We start from the raw sequence: 22,257 nt of genomic DNA on the forward strand, positions 1-22,257 counted from the left end.
TGTCACCATGAGCTTAATGTTTGAGTCAGCGTTCTAACGACTGCTCAAAGTCCAGCCAGTACAGCTTTGCTGGGGAGAGATATCATGTTATTAACACACAAAGTGAACATCTCTGCAACTCTGTGATTACATTAGGTAGTCATTCTTTTTAAAGGCCAGAGTTCACTTTGTGAAAGTTTCCTACAATGGTGTGGCTGTAAAAGGCACTAAAAACACATTTTTTACTGCAAGCTTTGAGGTCGGGAGCCTATGGAGGAATATTATAACATAGAAGTCATTTCTGTGACATCCGCTGTTATAAAAAAAAACAAGTACAGTGCAACAGTATCGTGTTTGTATCATGTAAATAGATCAAAAATAATTATTTTGGGCAATAGTGATACATATTGCAATATTTTTCTATTTTAAACCTTTCCTTCCTCATGATATTACTTTACTTCAGAATAATTGCCAGTATTACTTTCAATTTTTCCTATCTTTTACTCACCTATTTCTATTTTCAGTAATATATTGTACATATCTTATATTTCTCATCTTGTACATTTGTTTTCTGAGTCATATCTGGCAAAAGAATTTCCTTTGTGATGCTTACATTTGTATCCTCTTATCATATGTATTTGCCCGTCTGTCTGCATTTTTCTAAACTATTTCCTTGGATGATTATTAAAATTATTTAAAAAAATGTAAATTAAAAAAAAATCCTTTTTAGTGGCCTTTAATAAATCAAGTCGTTAACTGAACAAAAACAAAAGCAAGAACCACACTCTTCCAGCTCAGCTTCCCCAGAAAGCCTTTTTATTCAGATTCAAATTCAGAGTTAATACCACAGCTGTTGCATTGCCAGTCTGTAAAAGAGTCCCTGAGTCAGAATTAACTCGATTCAGTGACTGTGCAATAATGCACATCATGCAAAAAGTAAGTGACTACAGTAAGAAACCATGATTAATTACAAAGTCAGAAAAATGCTTCATGAGCATCGTCTGTGACTACAGCCTGTCTGTGGTTTGAATTAGAAGAGAGACATGGCTGAAGGTATTTACAGCTCCATAGTGTTGAGTATAATAACCTTTGCAGATAACCGTGTAAACTGCACCCAGGAGGACAGCTCAGATTAAGTCTTCTCCTGCTGTAGCTTTTCCTTCAGCGGTACGTTTGGTAGTAGCCTGAAATCATGGTGCTGTCATTTAGAAGAGCTACTGTAAAAGGACAGAAGGGCATCATCTCTGTCATTTCTAAAACTGAGTGTCAGTCATCATTTACACTATTTACATATCTGTACATCCTCAATGTCCTGTCACACACCCAGTGACAATATATCCAAAATGCCCTGTGGACATCTGATGGACTGTTGGTTAATGTGTCATTCAAAAGGTCTAAAGAGCAGCTAAGTACATCTCTACAATTTTCTAAAAGGGAGCGTGACATTCATCATTTTTTTATGTACATATTTTCAGTTTACACAGTTCACACATTATGTCACACTTCTGTGACTTTCTACCATTGTTCAATTGAAAACTGTGAATGTGTTGTGATGAATGGAGGAGAATGAATGCCAGTATGCCTCTGTGAAAATGGTTGTGTTCATGGAGAAAAGATGGAAGGAGAAAATGGTCCAACTCAGTGGGTTGCCCTTGGCAACCCACTGAGCTACATTCTTGTTACGTTAACTGTTGTGTGCACAGGGAAACTCACACAAATCCAAAGAAGTCAAAACAGTAAGATTTGCTTTGTGATTAAATCCTTTAATATTCTCAAGTGTTTAAATTGAAGGAAACATAAAAATAGCTGTAGAAAACAAAAGCTGATGCTAGATGTGCCACTAACTGGATTATCTTTGCGATTTTAGAAAGTGGTGCATCTAAAGTGGCATCGATTTGTAACGTCATTTGAGTCTATTCAAGAATTTCATAGAAAAGGAAAAAAAAACAACCACAAGGTACCAATAGTTTAATTTCTTTACTGAATTAAAAAAACAAAAACACCCAGTGTAAAAAGATTTTCCAAATACTGGTTTGAATTTCTGAGCAGCCATTGTTGCTTTGGAATATGACTTTGACTGAATGACAGGATGGGTTGAACTGCAGTTTTAGCTGATGTTTGTTGGTTTTGATTCAAGAGAAAACAGATCTTAAAAAACTATAACAGGCAAAGATCCTAAAGCTTTCCACAATTATCTGAGGTAACGCAACTCAAAGTATTTTCGTGTAAAAAAATGTGGATTAATTAGAAATTGTATCGTTCACACAAAAGAGCCAACTATAATCATTCTCATTTGTCTTCATTTTTTATGTTAAAACTTTAGAGCAAGTTACTCGGCAGCTAATCCCAATAACTTGCCTGCTGTACTGGTGAACATTTTTTAGAATTCTCAGTCCTTCACTACCACAGGGGTGAGCTTCTACATCTTCACACAAAAACGAAGCAGCACTAATTAAGGCTTGCATGAAATCTGTCTGGTTTGAAAGAACTACAGAAAGACGAAGTACACGACATACCGCTGCTGGGGAGTGAAGATCCCCAAAAAAATTAAGCCAACAAAACGAAATGTATGATTAATACTACATGTGGCACGGGAAGGGGAACGAGAGAGCGTGAACCAAAATGTCCCCTCCACGTCTGGCTGCCATTGTTTGCATCTTGGACCAGGAAATGTCTAACTGAGGGAGAGATCCACTCCTATACTGCAGCAGCCAACATTTAATCTGAGACACCAGTAAAAACAATTAAAATCTGGATAAGCGACTCTAAGATTGTGAAATGTATGAAATCGTAACTGTGCCACCAGCGGTTGAGTGTCACTGTGTTGACATCACTTTTCTTCATTTCCAGTGTACACAGTTACAGGACGCCTTGAACAAAACCACCATCTTCATAGATAGCCACTTCAAAGATCCATAGTGTTTTTTTTTTTGTTTTTTTTTTAAATTATTCACTCATTTTGGTAATCACACCAAATGAATGCATGCTACTCCACCGATGCGTTCTGGAAATGGAAGGAAGAGCGGCTGAGCAATCAAACATAACAGAGGTAAGAGGTGGGTGCAGTTTTAAAGGGGTGGCGAATAAGCAATCCCTTGCCTGAGCAAGCTTGATTTAAGGCAAAGGGTAAAATATCACAACTACAGTCGATCCCAGGAGAGCAACGTAATACGCTAACAGCTGCGTGGCTACATGAAGACAGTTGGTGACCTTTTTTAGGAATCTGGCTGCGCTGCCACTAAACAGCAGCAGCAGAGAAGTCACATCTAACAGTGAGTTGTATTTCAACTGGTGGTGTGTTGAACTGCTATGAACAGGTTGAATTAACATTTAGAAGGTTTGATAATGTCCCATTAAAAATGCCTGATGTATGCAAATCCCTAAATGTGTAGAGCCAAGTGAAAGTAGGAGATAGGAACAAATTAAGAAATTGAGACGTGTCAAAATGTGTCTGAGGGTTTCGGTGCTGCGGGCAACAAATGAGACCTGTAACAGATGGTAGGTATCCTTGATAAGGACAGTTTTCACATTCAAAGCCCTTGCTGTAGTTTAACAGACACCAGCCTCTCCAAAACAGGATTTTAAGGGGCCAGTACACCAGGATCATATGCATAAAATAAAAAGGATTTATCGACTTAAACCTTTCTATATCTAGCCTCACAGATAATGTGGACTCTATATTTTAAGATCTCTGCCCACAGACTTTTGCTGCTACCCCAATACAATAAGAATGAACTGTATCTCAGTGTTGGTGTTCAAATAATTACAAATGACATTTAAAGTACACACAACTACTTACAATTTCACATTTACATTCAACATATAGCTTCTGCTGTCAAGTTTTTCAAATGTACGCTTATAATGATTTCAGCAACAACAAAAGCTGATTCACTTTTATTGTATTGGTATAACAGTTAAAATCTGAGTGGCAGATATCTCAGACCTGCACATATTAGAGTCATAATTACCTGCGTGGCTAAACACCTCAAGGTAAAATGGTAAATTTTGCATGATTTGGGTGAAGTGACCCCATTAAGGAAAAGCAGGCTGGGCCTCAAGGCACCGATTCCCATTACAAGTCCCACTTAGTGAGAAAAAGGGAGGTGGACGTCCTGCATGTCACAGGCAGCTGTTGCGGAAAAACGCTGCCCCTGGATGGAGGTTGAGATTAGAAAAGATCAAATATGGATTGGCTTGTGTACCGTGGGTAAAAAGAATCAGCATGCCCCCCCCACCCCCACCCCCTGATTGGCTGATGACTGTGACAGGAAGTGGATGTAGTTAGTGAAGAGCAGAAAAATGGGCTGAATGGTGGTCTGTGTGACCTCAGACTTGGAGGGTGTTACTGAGATTGAATGGGACTTGGATGGGGGCAAGCTGGATTAAGAAAGATGCAGGGGAATACCGTACTGCATCTCCCCCTCCTTATGTTCTGTGACACACCAGAGAACTTGGACCTCAGACCTTCTGTACTCTCTCTCACTCTAGTGCCATTAGAATTTTTAACTCTGGTCTCTATTATGTTTTCACAGCTGGGTCTCCTCCCCGGCCTACCAACTGACTCAACAGTAGGAGGAGAATGGAGTTGGGTAAGGGTGAGACACCGCAGGGCGACCGTACACAAACGGCCATACACGGGAGGGGGTGACACACTTTAGTTTTGTTTCTTGGCCTCCTGATCGCCGTAACTGGAGCCTGTTTTCTTCACCTCGGTGACCCCGATGAGGCGGCGGATAGCTACGGAGGCTGGAAAGAGAACAAAAGACGTAAAACGAGTGAATGACGGCAGCAATACAAAGGTTAAATAACAAGGGACCTTTAGGAAATATAAGAAGCCTGGAATTTCACTTATTTTTCCCACATAAGGAAAAAAGCAAAGAGCTGCATCACTCTTTGTTCTGGGAGCATTGGTGCAGGTTTTACCTACCTATAATGAGGAAGATGATAAAGCCAATGATGAGGAGAGGGGAGCCACTGACGACCACACCACAGGCAAACTTGATGAGGGGTGAAAGCAGCAGGGTGGCCCAGAACAGGAAGTTGAGCAGTGTCCATAGTCGGCGAGGTGGGATGATTGTGGGTCCGGGGAACTTGCCTTCCTTGCTGTACATTTCCTGCAAGGCATCCTGAGGGACAACGAAAAGAACTGATCTGCACTGTGTTCCTTGATAAATAATAGCGCTGCTTTATTTAAGTTCAAGCAACAACAACCTCCTTTTAATTTGTCAAACAAGATAAAATCAAAGTGAAGGTCAGAGATCCATCTGAGCTCATTAGGGAACTACTCTGAGGATCTGTATTGTCTAGATTTAAAGGAACATTAAGTAGGGTTTTAAATGTGACACAATGGAGTGTAAAATGACAACAATTTCTGAATCAAAACCTCTGAATACTTTCGACACTGATGTAAAGACTAAGAAAAAATTCTGTGAATTCACAATATATTCTACGAATCTCCTGCTTCAGTCTTAGGAAAAAAAAAACTCAAAACATATTTTATAAGATTGCAGTCTGGTGATAGTTTGTGTAGAAGAGTGATCTGAGATTTGTTTGAATGTCAGCTTTAGTTACGGTCCTGTTAATATTTTGTTAATGGATTGAGCTTACCTTCTCCTGGTAGAGCTTGTGCAGCCAGTTGGCGCACTCCTGCTCATCATCTGGTATATCCTCCACAGGGAACCGCCTGGATGGGAAACAGAGTATAATTATAAAAAAACGACCGCACAGTTTGGCTTCAGTGTCGTGTGCAGTTTCACAGCTACACACATACTGAGAACAGAACTGAATATTCTTGAAACCACACAGACTAGACAGACGCTTTTAACTAAAAATCTGACATCAGATTTTGTCTTAACGGTTAGTAATGAAGACATTATGTACAAGGAACAGTATTTTTTTTTTTTTTTTAAAAAACTAACTTGCTAATCTATGGTTCAATTTGCACAGAAAAGATACTAAGCAAAAATGCTAAATTTAGATGAGACGCTTGATATTAACAAAATGGACCTTTAGGAGAATGTTCAGATGAAGTCCGTCTTTGCAGTGCAACCTGATAAACTAAATCAAAAAGTAATTATTTCCCATGGCACACTATTTTCCTGCCTCCTTGCCATTTTTCCTCCTGCCTCCATATCCTGTCATAAACCCAGCTGTAAATATTAATCTTGATGATGGATGAGAGGCAGCGAATGTGTGTCCCTGTCTTTAAAGGGCATGACATCAGCAAGAGAAAAACTGCAGAACAATTAAGGCCAACCAACTTAAAAGAACCACTGTTAAGTTGTATATATACATGATTGATAAGCGCAATAACCCAGTCAATCTAATTTTCCAGGCCTTCTGTCCAAGACAAGTCACATAATGGACAATCGGATGTTTTACGATCCATCATTCAAAACAAAACAACACACACTTTCCATTATCCACTGAAGCTCTCATACAGTGGCTGAAAGCGTTTCCTAATAAAAGATGCCACTTGTTGGCTGTAGTAGCAGCATCTCACCAACAGAGGACTCCCCTCTCCTAAACTTCACATCCACCCTGCTACATTGAGCATCAGTTTTCACAGTCATTAAACCATCTGGTATGTTTAACCGCCTCCAGATTACTTGACCTCCCAAAAAAATAAAAAAAAATCCTACAGTATTTCAGTACTCGGCTTTTCATAGTTATAGCTTAGTGAAATTGTTAAACACAGTATTTGTACTATTAATTCTAAGACAACACATGCTTTGCCCAGTCATTCCAGTGGGAGCATCCCTATCTGGTGCCGTGTCCTGGCCAGCTCTTTAATCGGGTCCAGCGTCCCGTTCATAGGCGCTATTGTTCTGAAACCATCAACATGCTGGGAATGTAGCCAGCCTCACTATCTCTTTGATTGTTATGGGGTAAAAATGCAATTGGAAGGAGGCCAGAGTGCTTAAAATTCATTCATCACTTTACACATGATGGAGCAGCTGGCAGTGTCATGCCTTATTACAGCAAAAAACGATGATTTAAAAGTAACGCCGGGTGTCAGTGGCACTCACCTTACACTCAGGTCAGCTTTGTATTTCTTGCCGTTGACGATGCCCAGGAGAGTGGGAGTTTGGTTGTCTTTGAAGTTAAGGGTCACATCATACACAGCGGTTACTGCAAAAGAGACGAAAAGTTGATTGAGAATAAAACAAAAAACTGCTGTGAACATAATGAACTTTGTGAGTGTGTTTATGTACTTCACCTGTGCCCTTAAGACACTGCAGTGTGGTGGTGAATCCTTTGGTTCGAGGTAAGAGGTGATATTTAAGTTTGGGGAGGCCTTTACTCTCTGCAACCTGCATGCTGATTTGGTGCTTCTTCTCTGTAAATCGGGTGCCCTCACAGTACAGCAGGAACTGTCGGGAGAGAAGAGCCGTGTTAATACACACCTATGGAAAAAATTAAAAAATAAAATCACAGGCTTAATGTGACCTCTTTTCTCTTGTCCCATCCACTACTTTGGTTGAATTACAGATCAAGTTCACCTCATTGTAACACTAGGCTAAAAGTCACAATCTTATCTCGGTGGTGTTAAAGCAGACAGGTGGACAGCAGCTGAGGAAAAAGAGCGCTAACTATGTTTACCTGAACACATGAAAACTATGTCATCAGCAGTGGCCTGATGCTTGACTTAACGAGTAATTAGATCAACAGCTGATCTGCCTAATCTCAGCTGAAGAACTGGTCAAGTCACAGTGAAAATCTGTAACACAGTTTTAAGGATAAGGAGAGCAGTGGACAGTGGGACTCGCTGCCACCAGATAAGATGCCATGAATGCAGCCATTTTTCTGTTTTGCATCCTCGTCTTTGAAAATGGTTTACGTACAGTGGAAAGTCCAGTTCATGAAGTTTCACAGGAAAAAATAATTAAACACCCAGCCTCACACTGAGACATTTTTAAATACAGCTGGTGCACTCAGGGAACAGTTTTTGTGTATTACTGCCAGCATCGCACTCGGTGAGAGAAACCGGGTCAAAGGGCAGCAACTGCAGCATAATTTCCCACATTTTGGAAAAGCAGATTATTTCTGGAACTGCTTGAAAACAATTAAAGAATAATTCCAGATTATTGCAACGTACTTTCATGTGTCTTGTTTTGGCCACTGTAGTGTGTTTTGGTAGTTATACCATTGTATTCACAACTGAGATGTCAGAGCACAAGCAGTCATGTGATCTTTAGGGTTTTCAATAGACTCAAGTTAATTAAACGTGTTTGGAAACAAAACAAATAACAGCACACAGCAAGACAAAATAGCTCACTGTAAATAGCTCACAGGTCAGATTTCTAGTTCACCTTTGATCTACTTTACTTGCCATAGTTGTGCTCATGCAGTTTTCCTGTTCAAACAGGGGCTATTACTCAATGTATGGGTGATGGTTAAAGCTACAAAAATGAGACCCATGAAGCTGTCATACACATAACATTTATATAAATAACAATCTTATTTTAGACTCGTATATGGAACTAGTCACACCTACATTTTACTAAAATGATGTACACAGATATCAATTTTGAGAGGATATTTCACAATTTTGATTGTGCAATTTGGTTAGAGTTGAATTGATTTGAGAAATGCGGTTACTTTGTGAAATGGATGCCAAGAAGCTGCTAACTTGCTGAGCCTCTACACACATACCAGAGGACTGACAAACAGTATGGCTGATGGTACCTACCCACATATATTCAGGATAGTCTTTGAGCCTGTTTAGTCCATTGAAGACAGTGTTTCGGTCCTCCTCCCACTTTCTTTTGCAGAAAACAATTTCTAGAAAGTACCAGGTCCAGCCAATTAGAGGAACCTTCAGTAGCTCATGTTTAGCTAACACTTTTGAACTCTAGAAAGGAGAAAAAGTCCATGATTTTAACAATGACATGCATTTCTCACATTTAGGATTGAAATTGTTAAGAGCAGCACATCATATTGACAAACTTTAATTCAAAAGGCAGAAAAATGTGTGTGTGAGCATCTCTTTCAATGCTCAACAAATACAGTTTTAGTTCAGTACTCAACTGACCCCTAAGACGCCGTATCTTTCACACATGGTCCAGCCACACAGGAAGTCGATCTCATAGTTGTGGTTGAGGATGATGATGACATGCTCCTTGCCAAATTTGTCCACCGTAGCCTGGTCAGTGTATAGGGTGCATTCTGTGCCCGACCACCACTCCAGCAGCATTACCAGCTCTGCACAGACAGGACAATACAGCACTGGGGCATGAGGAAGGTACTGACACCTCAACACTTACTATATCTTAATTATAAACAGCATTTTAAGGTACCAAATCAATATATTTTTGTGCGATGGGATCCAGTCCCAAATAGAATTATCAGCAAATCTATAGAAGTGTTTTGGTTTATTTTGGTGCAAATTTAATGTCTGTCATCAGGGTTAATGAGAGCAGCTGTGTTTTGTGAAGTGAAAACCTCAAGCAAAGTCACAGCACATTAATACAAAGTGCTTGTGCATGACACAACTGACAAAGCCAGCTCAAACACATTCTAAAGACAAAGCATTACATTTTGCAGATGGTCAAAGCATGGCTTAAAGTATGTACTACTATTGCCCTGGACCTGCTAGATTTGTGATTGTTTTCTTGCTTCCAATATTACATATATCAGACTTTAAAAAAAAATCTATAGTACTCACGACTCCAGAGGGAATAGGAGAGCCGGCAGTTGATTCTGCGGTAGAGCTGCTTGTTGATCGGCCAGAGGACACAGGTGCACAGCTGAATGAAGTTTATGATGAGGCCGCTCACCACAAACACGAAGCCCATCAGCAGCTGCAGGATGAACAGGCTCTTCAGGTAGGCCAGCAGAGCCATGGCTGAGGAGCCTGGAGGGCTGAGAAGGCTCCTCTCTATACACTACGACCAACCTGACAGAGCAGAGAAGGCAGTGATGAGAAAAACTTTACTGAGCGATGCGAATAAAGAACAAAAGAGCATGAGAAACAAGAGCAGATAAAATAGGCATAGACCAAGAGTAAACTGTAGACAACAGGACTTACCACGGTGGAATCCTTTTACAAGCCGCGTTTACACGGACCTTCAGCCAATATTGCAGTCCTGTAAAAGACAGCAGGAGAGAGGCTGAGCAAACAGTGATGGGAAAGACACACAAAAACCTGTAATACAGGGCTATTACAAGAGAATTTAATTTAGTGCACCATGCATCAGATAGGTTAAATTATGTTAGCTAATAGCATAAGGTCTGAAATAGCCTCTATCATTCTTGGTGTGTCAGAGGTTAACATGCACAAAGTTAAAAACTGTGACAAACTGGAACTGTAGGACAACCCTTTAAGCTTAATGTGGCACTACAATTCTATGGACAAAAAACACACACAATAGACTGACAAAGGCCATTGTTTTGGCTGTCCTGATTTGATCTGAGCCGCATGGGGGTTAGCACTGTTGTAAGTTTTTGTTATAATGAATGGATTTTTACGTTTGACTTTGGGGAAAATAGCTTTTCCCTTAAATGTATATATTTTATGACAAAACACTAAACTTAGAACATTACTTGAATACAGAGGGCTGCACCTTAAAACATCTAAAAAAAAAAAAGAATAAACAGAACAAAAAAAAAAACCCATTAAGCATACTTTAGCTCATTGCAGCATCTTGAATTTGAAAATCTGCTGCTCTTCTTAGTTTTGTCAATTCAAATTAAAGACTTTCAGCTTCTGGCCTACTAGCCAGAAAGAATGGACTACATGAAGATTTCATTGATCTTGAAAATAACGAACAGCTTGCAGCCCAAGATGCTCTGCCAAGAGCCCAGACAGAGGCCTACATTTTGAGCTGTCTGAGCTTGTGAGAGTCTCCTTTGGGTGCTCCATTTTCCTCCGGCAGGTGAACTGGAAACATGTGATTGCCCCTAGGTTAGGGTGTGACTGTGTTTGTGTAGAAGATAAAACAGAATGGATGTCTAATGTTCAGAAAAGATGTTAAATGGTTTGTGCATTGCCAAAAGGCCAGGATGCTGATAGCGGTTGAGAGAAGACAGTGCATTACATGATGTATTGCCCAAATACACCTTTATAGATCCCTCTGAAGTGATCAAACCATGTTTTTTTAATCAAACTGTTCAGAAAAATATCAATAATTTTTATTCCAGGTGAAAATCCATAAGAATGACCACAGGACAGTTAACTTTGACTGGACTATTTCCACATCTGCACCAAAACCCATTAAAGTGTAGGTCAAGCCAGCTTAAAGCTATTCTGAGAAACATTTCAACAAAGCCACTTCAGGACTGTCAACTTAACCTTCACCTGCTTTGTTTTACATTATGCCCTCTGTTTTTTGTTTTAAAAAAAAAAAAAAAGTTAAGCTTTTCTACACATAAAATATATTTTAAAAAAATACTAAATAATTAAGTCCAGTCTTGATTTGATTGACCAGGGGGAAAAAAAAAAAAACTTAAAAAGTAAAGCATCAGTATGGCTCAGTTTATAAAGTTCAATTGAAAAAGCAGGGGTTGCGTTTGCTCCTGATTATTATATCATTTACTATGCAGCGTTAGCAAGTACAGTCACCAGCACAACTGTGTCAGCAAACCAGCAAAAAAAGAGGCTGTCTGCTGTTAGTCTGCATGCTAGACAACAAGGGGAACAAACATTCTGAGCCAACCATGTGTCCCACTGACATAACAGTCTTGAACCACAGACACTGTCTTTTTCTGTCTGAAATGACTGGTTTCTTACATCTTCAAACATCGCTGCCCAAACAGAGTACAGTAAATGTCCAGCCTAAGAGAAAAACCCAGTGGCTGTCCTGCCCAAACAGCATACATGAAATGACAGTGAGTGAAATCTGTTAAAGACATGAGTTGTTTTTCTATCCCAACAAATTGTAAACCACCAAAAATCCACGGGCCTAAATTTTGAAGCAAATATAAATATGTTCACATTGTTATCTTAAGTTTTCACCATATTACCTCAAGACCAGTCCCAGTTAAGAGCGAAGCAACTAGTCTTAATATAAAGCACAGAGTTGACACAAGGCTACAAGATTATTGTGGGTCAACAACAAGTCTAATCCAGTGCAATCAATCCCTCTCACACAGTGCAACACAATACACAGACTAATGAAATGACCTGGGTGTGAAGGAAATGAAATCTTGCATGCACATCCACAGAAGTTCAGTTCAAGCTCTTGGGTCAATACCCACAGCAACGTTTACAAATGTCTGGGGCTGCTGAAATATCCCTAAAGTGATGAAATACTGCACAGTTGTCTCTGAATTACAGATGTGACCCTTGGCCACAGTGGGAGAGGGTGACAAGGAGGGTAAAGTTACACTATTGCACACTTCATAGGTGGCTAAGGTAACACTTCTTGGAAATGTGGAAAACTATAGCCCTAAATAAAAAGATCAAAGAGGCCAGCATAGCAATTAAATCTCTAATGGGTTATGAGGAAGTCCATTATAAGGGGTTTCAGTTCCTACAATGTTAATCAACCTTACAGTTCATCGTTACTTGTCAGTAAAAAGCTTATCAGTAGACTGCGGTGCAACCTGTGGCCTCACACTTTTGACCCAGGCTAAATTAGGAGATCACAAAGGGAATCTCTAAAAAAGCCCACATCTCTCTTTGAATTTCAGTTGGGCTAAATTAAGGTATTCTGTATCACTTGTTATGTATGTGATTTGACAGAATGCCAATTATTTTGTTTGCTTTTAGTAGCAAATAATAATAATTGTGTTGCAGTTTCAGCGAGCTAGACTGTTAATCATCAATTCTTTGACATCTTTGTTTACATTTATTAAATTTGTTTATTTCGTCTTAAAATATGAGCTTGGAATCTACAATCTACTGACATCTTCATCATCTGAAAACTCGCATTACAAACGCAAGGCCTGGTCAGAAAACTTACAATTGGAGATTTCAGAGGAAGACTGGAGTTTGGCCTGTGCTGAAGCACACACCAAATCTATAAACACACGCAATAAGTTAATTCATTACAAATGGTTAATGAGGACTTACATCACTCCAGCTGAATTAAATAAATATGACAAAAACATTCCAGACATCTGCACAAAATGCATAGATTCGAAGGGAACTTTTTTTCACTGTATCTGGCAATGTAGGAAAATAAGCCCATTTTGGGAGGAGGTGAGGAAAACAATAGAAAAAATTATTTCAAAACAAATTCCAACAAATTCAAAATTTTTCCTCCTGGGACTATATCCAAAAAATTCCAAATATAAAAAACATGAAAGAGCTTTTACAGACCTCAGCTTGCTTACTGCTAAGAAGTGTATTGCATTACTTTGGAAATCAATGAGTAGACCAAGTATCAGCCAGTGGGTGAGACAGATGCTGTCAAATCTCCCTGTAGAAAAAATAACTTACATTTTGAAAGACAAGCAGCAGGTCTTTGAAAACATATGGGGACCCTTTGTGAAGTACGTCAAAGATCAAGATTTAGCAGACCCTCAGATTGATGGACCATGCAGCTTCTGCACCTGCATTTTTATTTTTGTGTATATTCTCAAAGGAATGCATGTGCACTTATGTACTAATATAAGGGCACTTAAGTGCTGATTTTGTTGTGTTATCTTTGAAATAACAGACTGTAACTGGACTTGCACTAAAGTTTATAGAGGAGAGAAGCAGTTTGTTTGTTTATTTGTTTGCTGTTAGTTTTTTTGTTTGCTTTTGTTTTTGTTTTTTTTTAAAGCAGTAAAACAGTTTGTATTCTATTTTATATACAATGTAAAGATGTTTCCATTGCTGTGAAAAACAAAATAAAAATATTGTGGAAAAAAAAAAAATATGAGCTTGGTTTGAAAGATAAATGGAACTTCTCCAAACCAAGTAACTGATGCTTTTGGTAGTCATTTTAGAGCTAAAATAATTTCACGGTTTTCCCTTTCAGCTTCTGTCAGCGTGCATGGTTTGGCCATAAGCAGCCACAGCAGAAGTTTCCTGGCTGACTTCTGCTGTGGCAACAAGCACTGACTCTGTGTGTGACAGTTGAGATAGAGGAATTTTTAAATTAAATGCGTCACAAACTTTGTTCTACTTTTTCTTCACATGATCTTCCTGCTGCTGTCCTTGTACATGCCTGGAGTCAAACAAAGTAACCACAGACTTTCATTCAAGTATAAAATGAAGCAGAACTAAGTGCATTTTACACACCAACTCTGTGTGCATTAACGCTGCTTTTATATATATATATATATATATATATATATATATATATATAGAGATATAGAGAGAGAGAGAGAGAGAGAGAGAGAGAGAGAGAGAGAGAGAGAGAGAGAGAGAGAGAGAGAGAGAGAGAGAGAGAGAGAGAGAGAGAGAGAGAGAGAGAGAGAGAGAGAGAGAGAGAGAGAGAGAGAGAGATAGATAGATATATATAGATATATATAGATATACACTTTGCACCTCATCAGAAGCACTCAACATATTTGATTTAAGAATTGGTGTTAAGTGGCCAAATAAGGCCTTGAGAGAATGTTGAAAGAACCAAATTCAAATGATTCTTCTGCATCTTAATGAGTACTTTTTTCTATTTATTTTTTTCAAGGAGATCTTTTTGAAGTTAAAGTTCTGCTTGTAAAACAATGATTCATTCATTTACTTTACAGATTCTATTACTGCATTCTGTACTAAAATGTCTAAGAAAACTATTCCAATCTAGGAAAATTGTGAACTTATAAAGTTTCTGCATATTTTCAGTGCTAAGGAAGAACAAAGACAATTTCTTTGGCCTGTTAAACTTCGTTAAAAGCCTTCAGAATGTGTTGGCCATTAAGATCTGAATTGTGAAACTAACTTGTAGGATAAATAAATTTGAGATTAGCTGTGTTTTTACATCCCAATATCAAGATATCCAGTTTGGGAGACAGCTGAAAATACAATGTCAGTACGCCCCGGTGAACAATGTATTGTTGGCACAACTTTTTTTCCCAAACATATCTGATATTTCTTTCCTGTAATTCCCTTATCTAATCAGCCAACAGCATGGTAATACAGACTTATCTGGGACAAGTAAATATCATCTGATGATATCAGTCTGCTGTTTTAAGGTTGGATTACAGGGGTGATGGTTATGTGTTTTTGAAAATATCATAAATGGCATAATTAGATATTTACATTTTTAAAGAATACATTGACTGCCTTAATGTACTGACACAAACAACCAAACAACCTTGTCAAGGTGAATCATTCTCTACTTTAGGTAAACAATTCAGTGTTTCCCAGCCAAGAAAACCTGATTGGATAACTGCTCCATCCCAGCTATTGGGGTTAGCCGTTTAGTGGAGTAGGCACTTCAACCCATTTTGATCAAAATGTTTACGCTTGACCCCCTCCCCAGACTGAATGAGATTCTTCTTCACAATATCACACCTAAAGAACAGCACCCCTTCATTATGTCATCACATCAATCAAACAGGTCCACTTTTTTTGTAGTGTTAACTAAACCAAGCACTCTCTTGAAATATAAGGAGTCAAGGAAAACAGACATTTGGTTGGTTTGTCATAAAGATGTGCAGAGAAGTGGAAGTTCACCTCCCTGAGGGTCAGGGGTCCACCTGTGAGGCCACTCAACCTGCAGGATGGATTAGTAATGCTGACTAGGTTAAAGCTGCTTAAGGCTGGACAGCTGCTTCTGCTCTGCATCACCTGAAGCACCTACTGTACCAACAAATAACCACTGCTTGCTATGAGTTGATCATATGAGAAAGGAAGTTGAAATGTGTATTTACAACCAGCTAAACAATGTCAAAGTTCACTCACACCTTGGCAGGAAGTGCTCTATTACCATAACATTTTAATTCTGAAAACTTCATTTGGCTTGCAAATGTTTTCGCTCCACCTACCACTGTGAACAGCTGAGTTATACCTAGAAGGCCTAGCCTGACTTTTACATCTAGGAGTTTCTAACAAATCTATATCAAGACTCATCTTAGTGTGCAGCGACCACACGCCGAACCACCTCTCTCACATTTAACTTACCAGTAGACATAGTAGGCCATTGCCATGACCACCATCGCCCCACAAATCCCAGTGAAGATCATGACAGCACTCTGGTTCAGCATTTTGGCTCCTGGTATCCCACCAATTCAAAGCCAGAACAAAAGCATAAAGAAAAGGCCTGCAGAGAGCCGTGGATAGTCACAGGCTGTCCTGCTTCATAGCAGCATGATAATCCCACAGAACGAAAGAGGGAGATTATGATGATGACAGCAAGAACACAGCCAGATCCCAGGACCTGTAGGAGGAACTGCCTGATCAGCGGAAGAGTTTACTGTGGAGCAAAGTGTTGGCGATCAACAGAAAAATTACCAAAAAGAACAGATCTCCATTCACAGTAAGCGTACAAAGAAAACACCAAAAATGCAACAGTGGACTCTTATTGGAGCCCTCTAAAGAATGCCAAGAAGACGCCTAGATAGATGTCTCACAGGAAGGAAGGAGGCACACATGTACCGTAAGCAGTGTCTTACATGCATTCCCATCCTCTAATCCAGTGGATCTGATTAGTGCTGATTAGCAGGCTATGGGCACCCTGGATATGTCGCATTTCATTAACTTAACAAAGAACCAGCCTGGGCTGTTCCCAGCTAAGGTGGAGTCCAGAATGACATCCGTTACACTTAAGTAGGGCTGGACGATACAGATGAAAAATTTATCATGATAAAATATTTCTTTTCAGTTGATATGGATATATATCAATATTTGCTAATGGCCTATTTGTATTAAAGATGAGGAGAAAATTTTCATTTTCAATTTAACGTCATTTTTAATTGAAGCACCTCACATGGAATTTCACCTTTTTTTGAGAACACACTTAATAGTAGCACAACACTGGAAAACGTGCAAATAAAAATAAATACGGATTCACAAAGTATCTCACATATGAGATAAAGAAAGAACACAAAACCAGCTTTTAGGTGAACTGACCCAACATCAGTAAGACATAATAACTAAGCGTGAAAGAAACTCTTGAACTCTGGGTACCCGGGAAGGAAGCATGGAGGGTGACAAAGGTGAAGCCACCACACCACATGGAAGTGTCTGGCTGGGACCTGGTGGCACCAAACAGGGACCTGTGTCATGTCAAATCAGTCAGCTCTCAGAGCAGGGTGCCAAGAGTCATCGCTTAGGTGGAGGTGGTGGGGATACAGATTAGAGGGTGTTTTTTGACCCCGAAGCTGCTTCCTGCTGGCCGCAGTCTTTACCAATGGAGGTCTGCGGGCACAGATGGAGGCATCCAGAGGCCCAGGCGACAGCAGCGGGCTCACATGTCTCAGAAGCCTTCACAGAAGCCACGGGAGAGTGAGTGAGGGCAAAGGTGTTTTATCATCAAGAGATATGGTTGGGGCATGAGCAAGATAGAGCATGCTTAGGGTTTGCTCATGCAACTGAACTTTGCCATTTTGCCATGTTCCTTCGTGGCATTTATGAGAAACTATTGGACATTCTATCATCTTGTTGCTATCGCCCAGGGATTCGCCTTGCCCTTAGCCACCTGTTAGTAACGTCTTTTGGGGTTGAGTTCAAACAGATGGTCAATATTTTCTTTAAATAACCTTGTCATGAGTTGCTATGCTCCGCTTTCTCCCTCGTCGGGTGCAATTAGGGATAAATTATCCTGAAGCCTGAAAATCAGAGATGTTCATCCCTCATCCTAGCACTCTCTTCTTGAAAACACTATGAGAACGAAAAGGATTTACGACAGACCGATGTTACTCAGGCACATAAAGATGGCACACAGGGCTAGTGGGAGAGCAAACAAAAGCCTTTGGGTTCTTGCACTGAGTCAATGTTAATGTGGTTCCGACAATCTGGCAGACAGAGGCAGAAAGAAACTGTCAAGCATTTACTGAAGCAACCCAGCCAAAGGTTACAGTACAGTCCTGAGGTCTTACCACTGGGCATTAAAGACAAATGCAAATGGAGACAAAAATACATTGTGATAGCTGGACAGGGAAGGTCATCCATGTTTCACAGCAGGAAGAGCACTCAATCCTCACACAGCACCAGTGCACTGCCGAACGCTCAACAGTAGCTTCACTTACACTGTTAGTTCAGCCATATGTGATGTGTATTTTAAACCCTAACCCTAATCTTACATCTCTTTCTACCATGAGTTAGATGATTCTCTTAGCATTACTCTTGACAGCTGAAACAATGCTTAAAGTGCACTCAGTTTCTTTGATTATAAACATGCACGCATTGGCCAAAAAGCAAAAACAAACAAGCATAATGGTACACTGGGAGAGATTTAATTTGCACTTATCAGATTTGGCAATATTGAAGTTTACTTTGTAAGAAAATGTAGTCATTACTGTCACATCAAAAAAAAGAAAAAAAGAAAATGAAAAAGGAAATCCTGCCTAAGATGTACAATGCATTACAACAATAATACTACAACAGACCCGATGAAAAGCTTAAAACCAGTAATTCAATGATTCGTCCAGCATGTATTATCTCTGCAGCCATCTACTATCATTTAAAATGATTACAACACCCTTTAAAGATCTTTGCCTCTGGGTGACAAATCTCTTATTACAATGATCAAAGGGAGCAGTGGGACTTGGCTTGATATTGAGGAAATTTTGAAAGCTATTCAAATGTTTTATGCAAAGCCTCTAGAGAAGGGATTTTCTTAGAGAGGACAGGAGGTCCTAAAGGTGTTGTATACGACACTCAGAAACGCTGATGTTACTCGAGCACCAGCATCTCAGATCAAAACTATTAGGGGAGTCGCCACCCCCCCCCCCCCGCCACTTGCATGTTAATTAATATACAGACAGACTATAAACATGACAGCCAACAAAAAATAATATAAAACAATGAGCCCATGCTAGCATTGCAAAATGCAAATGCTGTAGAAAGTTCTTGTCATCTCAATATCTTCACCTAACCCACCTCTCATTTGCTTTACTCATGTCTGTTCCACTGTGATGAAACTGAGAGCAAACAAGAATATCAGAGAGCAGCAACACAGCAGAAACTCTTACAATGAGATGAAATGAGTGCACATAAATTATGTTAAAAAAAAAAACTATCTCTGAAAAAAACACCTTTGTCTTTTGGAATACTAGTCAAGCATTTTTGAATGCACTCTTGTGTTTACCATCCGATGTGAGAGGTCAGACATTTTATGGAGCACAGTTGCACTTAAAGAATCCTGTGTAGAAATCTGAGAGAATTCCCTAATACCAGAGATTGTGGTTGAATGGCACAACTTGCCCCTCCCCACAAAGAATTCAAAGATCATCTTTCTAACAGCTGAAGTGGGAAACACCCAGCCAATCATGTGAAAACTGAGTGCATGTGTAGTAGAAGCATAACCTGCAGAGAAAAATGTTTTATAAACCTCATGCTGAGGCAAAGTCACCAAACTTTTGAACAGGTTCTATCTGATTTGACTGGTGATTATATACATGTAGTTTTTAATCTTCCAGATCAATGAAAGTCCAGTTGACGCTCTTTCTCTCCATTCATTTAGATAGGGCCTTGTCCTATTAGCTGGAAATAACTGCCAAGATGTGTTACCAAGATGTCTGGGGAGTGGCCCATAAGGCCGCTGAGGAGGTCACTCTGGGTCGATGTAAAAACACAAGGAAGGTCAACAGGGTCAAAGGGACTCATATGCACTAAAATGCACTAATATGCATGCATGGCTGGACTGGCTGCCAAAATAGAGGACAGAAGGCACACACAGAAGATGTGACTGCACTCTGCTAAGGATGCCACTACTCCATTCCATCTGTACATAGCAGATAGCCATTTGCTGTTACATTAATGTTCATCGTCTCGTATACAGAATCTTTAGTAAATTAGGTAAAGAGCTGGCTGATGTAGAATGGCCTTTGTCATCACTTAAACATCATTACAACCTCTTTAAAGCTGTGCCAGCACTTTTTCTGGATGTGGCCATAATAACAAGGGATGACTGATAAGGCTCAAACATAAGGTCCTTTTTGCTGTAGTCAGTAAGATAATGGGTCTGGTGGCAAAAAGAGGAAGAGTTTATGTGAGAAAATGCCAGAACACTTTAAATTGAATGTAAAAGCTAAAAGTTACTTGACGGATAACCCAAAAGAATTTTGGGGTAATTAAACTCTACACTGCCACAAAAGTCTGGGATTACCATCCACGATGGCGTAGCTCAGATAAAGGCTTATCTATGTATATACGTTTCAAAGTCCTATAGGGCAAGACTGTGGTTGATTAGCAGATAAAGGAGATCAATAGGTCACTACTGCGTGTAAACAGAGATGTGACTCCACATCGAACCACCACAGTTTGTTGAACTGATTGGAGCATTTATATGACTCAGAAGATAGTTACAGAGGATGCTTAAACTGGCTAACATGACAATACATGTGTGTTTTATCAAACAGTTACATCTGGACTTTGGCTTATGAAAACACCCACAGACTTAATAAAGTTAAATTAAAACTACACTGACCTTTTTAACGAATAAATGCAGCAACAAAGAATTGTGTACGTATGTAAAGTGGTTAATGGCCTCTTGTTGGCCAGAAACATTTCTCACCAGGTGGAAAGCAGGAACATGTGGATGTTTCCAGTTGTCCAGGTTAGTGCATTATAGTACATTATAGCCATAATTAGTGTTTGCAACACATTTTGTTTGATTAATATAAGCAATACCTATTAAGGGCTCCTGTGGCCAGCATGACAAAATCATGATTATAACCAATGCAAGAAAGATTAGACAGCCAAGTTCCAATTATCTCAACAGAAAATTAACAGATTGCAATTACGATAATTGCCTTCATTAATTAATGAACCAAAAATCCCTCACACACAAACACCCACCTTGTTTAATGACTAATAATTTATCATGTACCCTAAAAACCATCAGTCGCCTGTACTACCAAGCACCGTAACAGTTCACACATGTCAAGGTCAGTAACATACAGACACAACTGACTAACAAGTGGCTCTACAATAGCTGTGTGGGACCACTGGGGAAATACAGATATTATCAACTAATATTCATTATTGCCGTGTATTAGGTAAAACACCCCATCAACGGGCTTTGCATTTAACTACAGTCTATGAGCTGAACAATATGGCCAGTAGTGTGAGACCACAGCATGAACAGTCACAGTATTATTACGATCACTGGTAAACATCACATAATCGCTTGTATCGCTGCTGGCAAAGAAGTGCTGGGAATAATGACAGAACAATACTCGCCTGCCACGTAGTGCTGGCCTCGCTGGTCAAATCTTAGGATCAAGACTAAAGTTAGCCCTGGCGTAAAGCGCCGCAGACTTCAATGAACTCCAGTAACCTTTCGTCTGATGAGTGGTACGACATCGGTAGGCAGGTCAACCCGGAGCCAGCTGGCGCACATGACGCACAGCGGAGCATGGAGGGCTTGCAGCTTTTCTTTTCTTTTTTCAAATGAACCCACTGATACTTTGCTATCAACTCCGGCGTGTCAAACTGTACAGTGCCTCAACGTTACTTCTGCGGCTCCGTTGCCTCTGAATAAAGATGCTAAAGTGGACTGAGTGCATCAATGCGGCATCACCGGGGTAATAAATGCTAAGTAAACCAGCTAGCCAGCACATCCCTTGAATCCAGCCACTGACACGGCTTATCTCTGGACACACATGGCTTTGACTGCGGCCGGGGTCGTAAGCTAGCCGCACGGTGAAGTCAAAGAAGCAAACACAGAACCTTTTAAATTCACATACATGAGAAAATAAGCCCCCCCCTGTGCGACTACTGCTACCAGAGATGCGTTCAAGCTAGTTGACAACAGCTTAAACCTGACGTGTGTAACTCACTAGAAGGACAGGGAGCGGCTAACAGTGCATGCTAGCATGCTAAGTTAGCAAAATGCGTATAGCAAGGGTGATCATTTTTTGTGGGGGAAGTAATGAAGTCAGTTGGAAGGATTGCTAAGTTGCCAGCGAAAGGTAACTTTTCCCCACATAGCCTCCATCCTCTGTAAATAAACATCTGACGGTGCACCATGCTAGTTAGCCAAGCCCCCTCGTTAGCAGCAGTCAGTAACGGTACCCGGTCTTACCTGGAGATTATGTACTGGGGAGCAGGGCCAGTCGGTGGATTTAGTTACACTTTTTCGCTGCTTTTTGGCCTTCCCAGGACGTGAAATAAGTCTGTCGAGGAAGGCTTGCTCACTTGGTCCGTTCCCTGAAACGCAACAAAAATGACTTGAGGTAATGCGATTTGCAGGAGCGCTATTGTTTGTCGGTTAAAGCCCCACATTTCCTCCAAGCCCA

General features: G+C 40.0%; 1 protein-coding gene across 3 annotated transcripts; it reads right to left on the minus strand.

The window, feature by feature from the left end:
- Nucleotides 1-1,932: 1,932 nt before the first annotated feature.
- On the minus strand, nt 1,933-22,257 carry agpat3 (1-acylglycerol-3-phosphate O-acyltransferase 3). 3 transcript variants are annotated; one of them, XM_023266205.3, is made up of 10 exons: nt 22,044-22,257; nt 10,010-10,067; nt 9,647-9,877; nt 9,014-9,183; nt 8,672-8,833; nt 7,199-7,352; nt 7,008-7,110; nt 5,587-5,662; nt 4,907-5,105; nt 1,933-4,725 (listed from the first exon to the last, which is right to left on the minus strand). In XM_023266205.3, exons 3-10 carry the CDS (start codon nt 9,822-9,824, stop codon nt 4,634-4,636), a joined length of 1,134 nt encoding a protein of 377 aa, XP_023121973.1. In that variant the 5' UTR covers nt 9,825-9,877; nt 10,010-10,067; nt 22,044-22,257; the 3' UTR covers nt 1,933-4,633. The 3 variants fall into 3 exon arrangements, with proteins under 3 accessions (XP_023121973.1, XP_023121974.1, XP_035802309.1); XM_023266206.3 differs by lacking the exon at nt 22,044-22,257 and adding an exon at nt 21,200-21,297; XM_035946416.2 differs by lacking the exon at nt 22,044-22,257 and adding an exon at nt 15,977-16,408.

Source organism: Amphiprion ocellaris, chromosome 11 (genome assembly GCF_022539595.1).
Source record: "Amphiprion ocellaris isolate individual 3 ecotype Okinawa chromosome 11, ASM2253959v1, whole genome shotgun sequence".
Classification (NCBI taxonomy): Eukaryota; Metazoa; Chordata; class Actinopteri; family Pomacentridae; genus Amphiprion; species Amphiprion ocellaris.

Bases quoted from the DNA above. Each gene is read 5' to 3' on its own strand.
- agpat3 (XM_023266205.3), bottom strand. From the start codon at position 9,824: ATGGCTCTGCTGGCCTACCTGAAGAGCCTGTTCATCCTGCAGCTGCTG. The intron at 7,111-7,198 runs GTGAAGTACATA...TCTCTTTTGCAG, and splicing joins GCAGTGTCTTAAGGGCACAG to TAACCGCTGTGTATGATGTG. The intron at 4,726-4,906 runs GTAGGTAAAACC...TTCTCTTTCCAG, and splicing joins TATCATCTTCCTCATTATAG to CCTCCGTAGCTATCCGCCGC.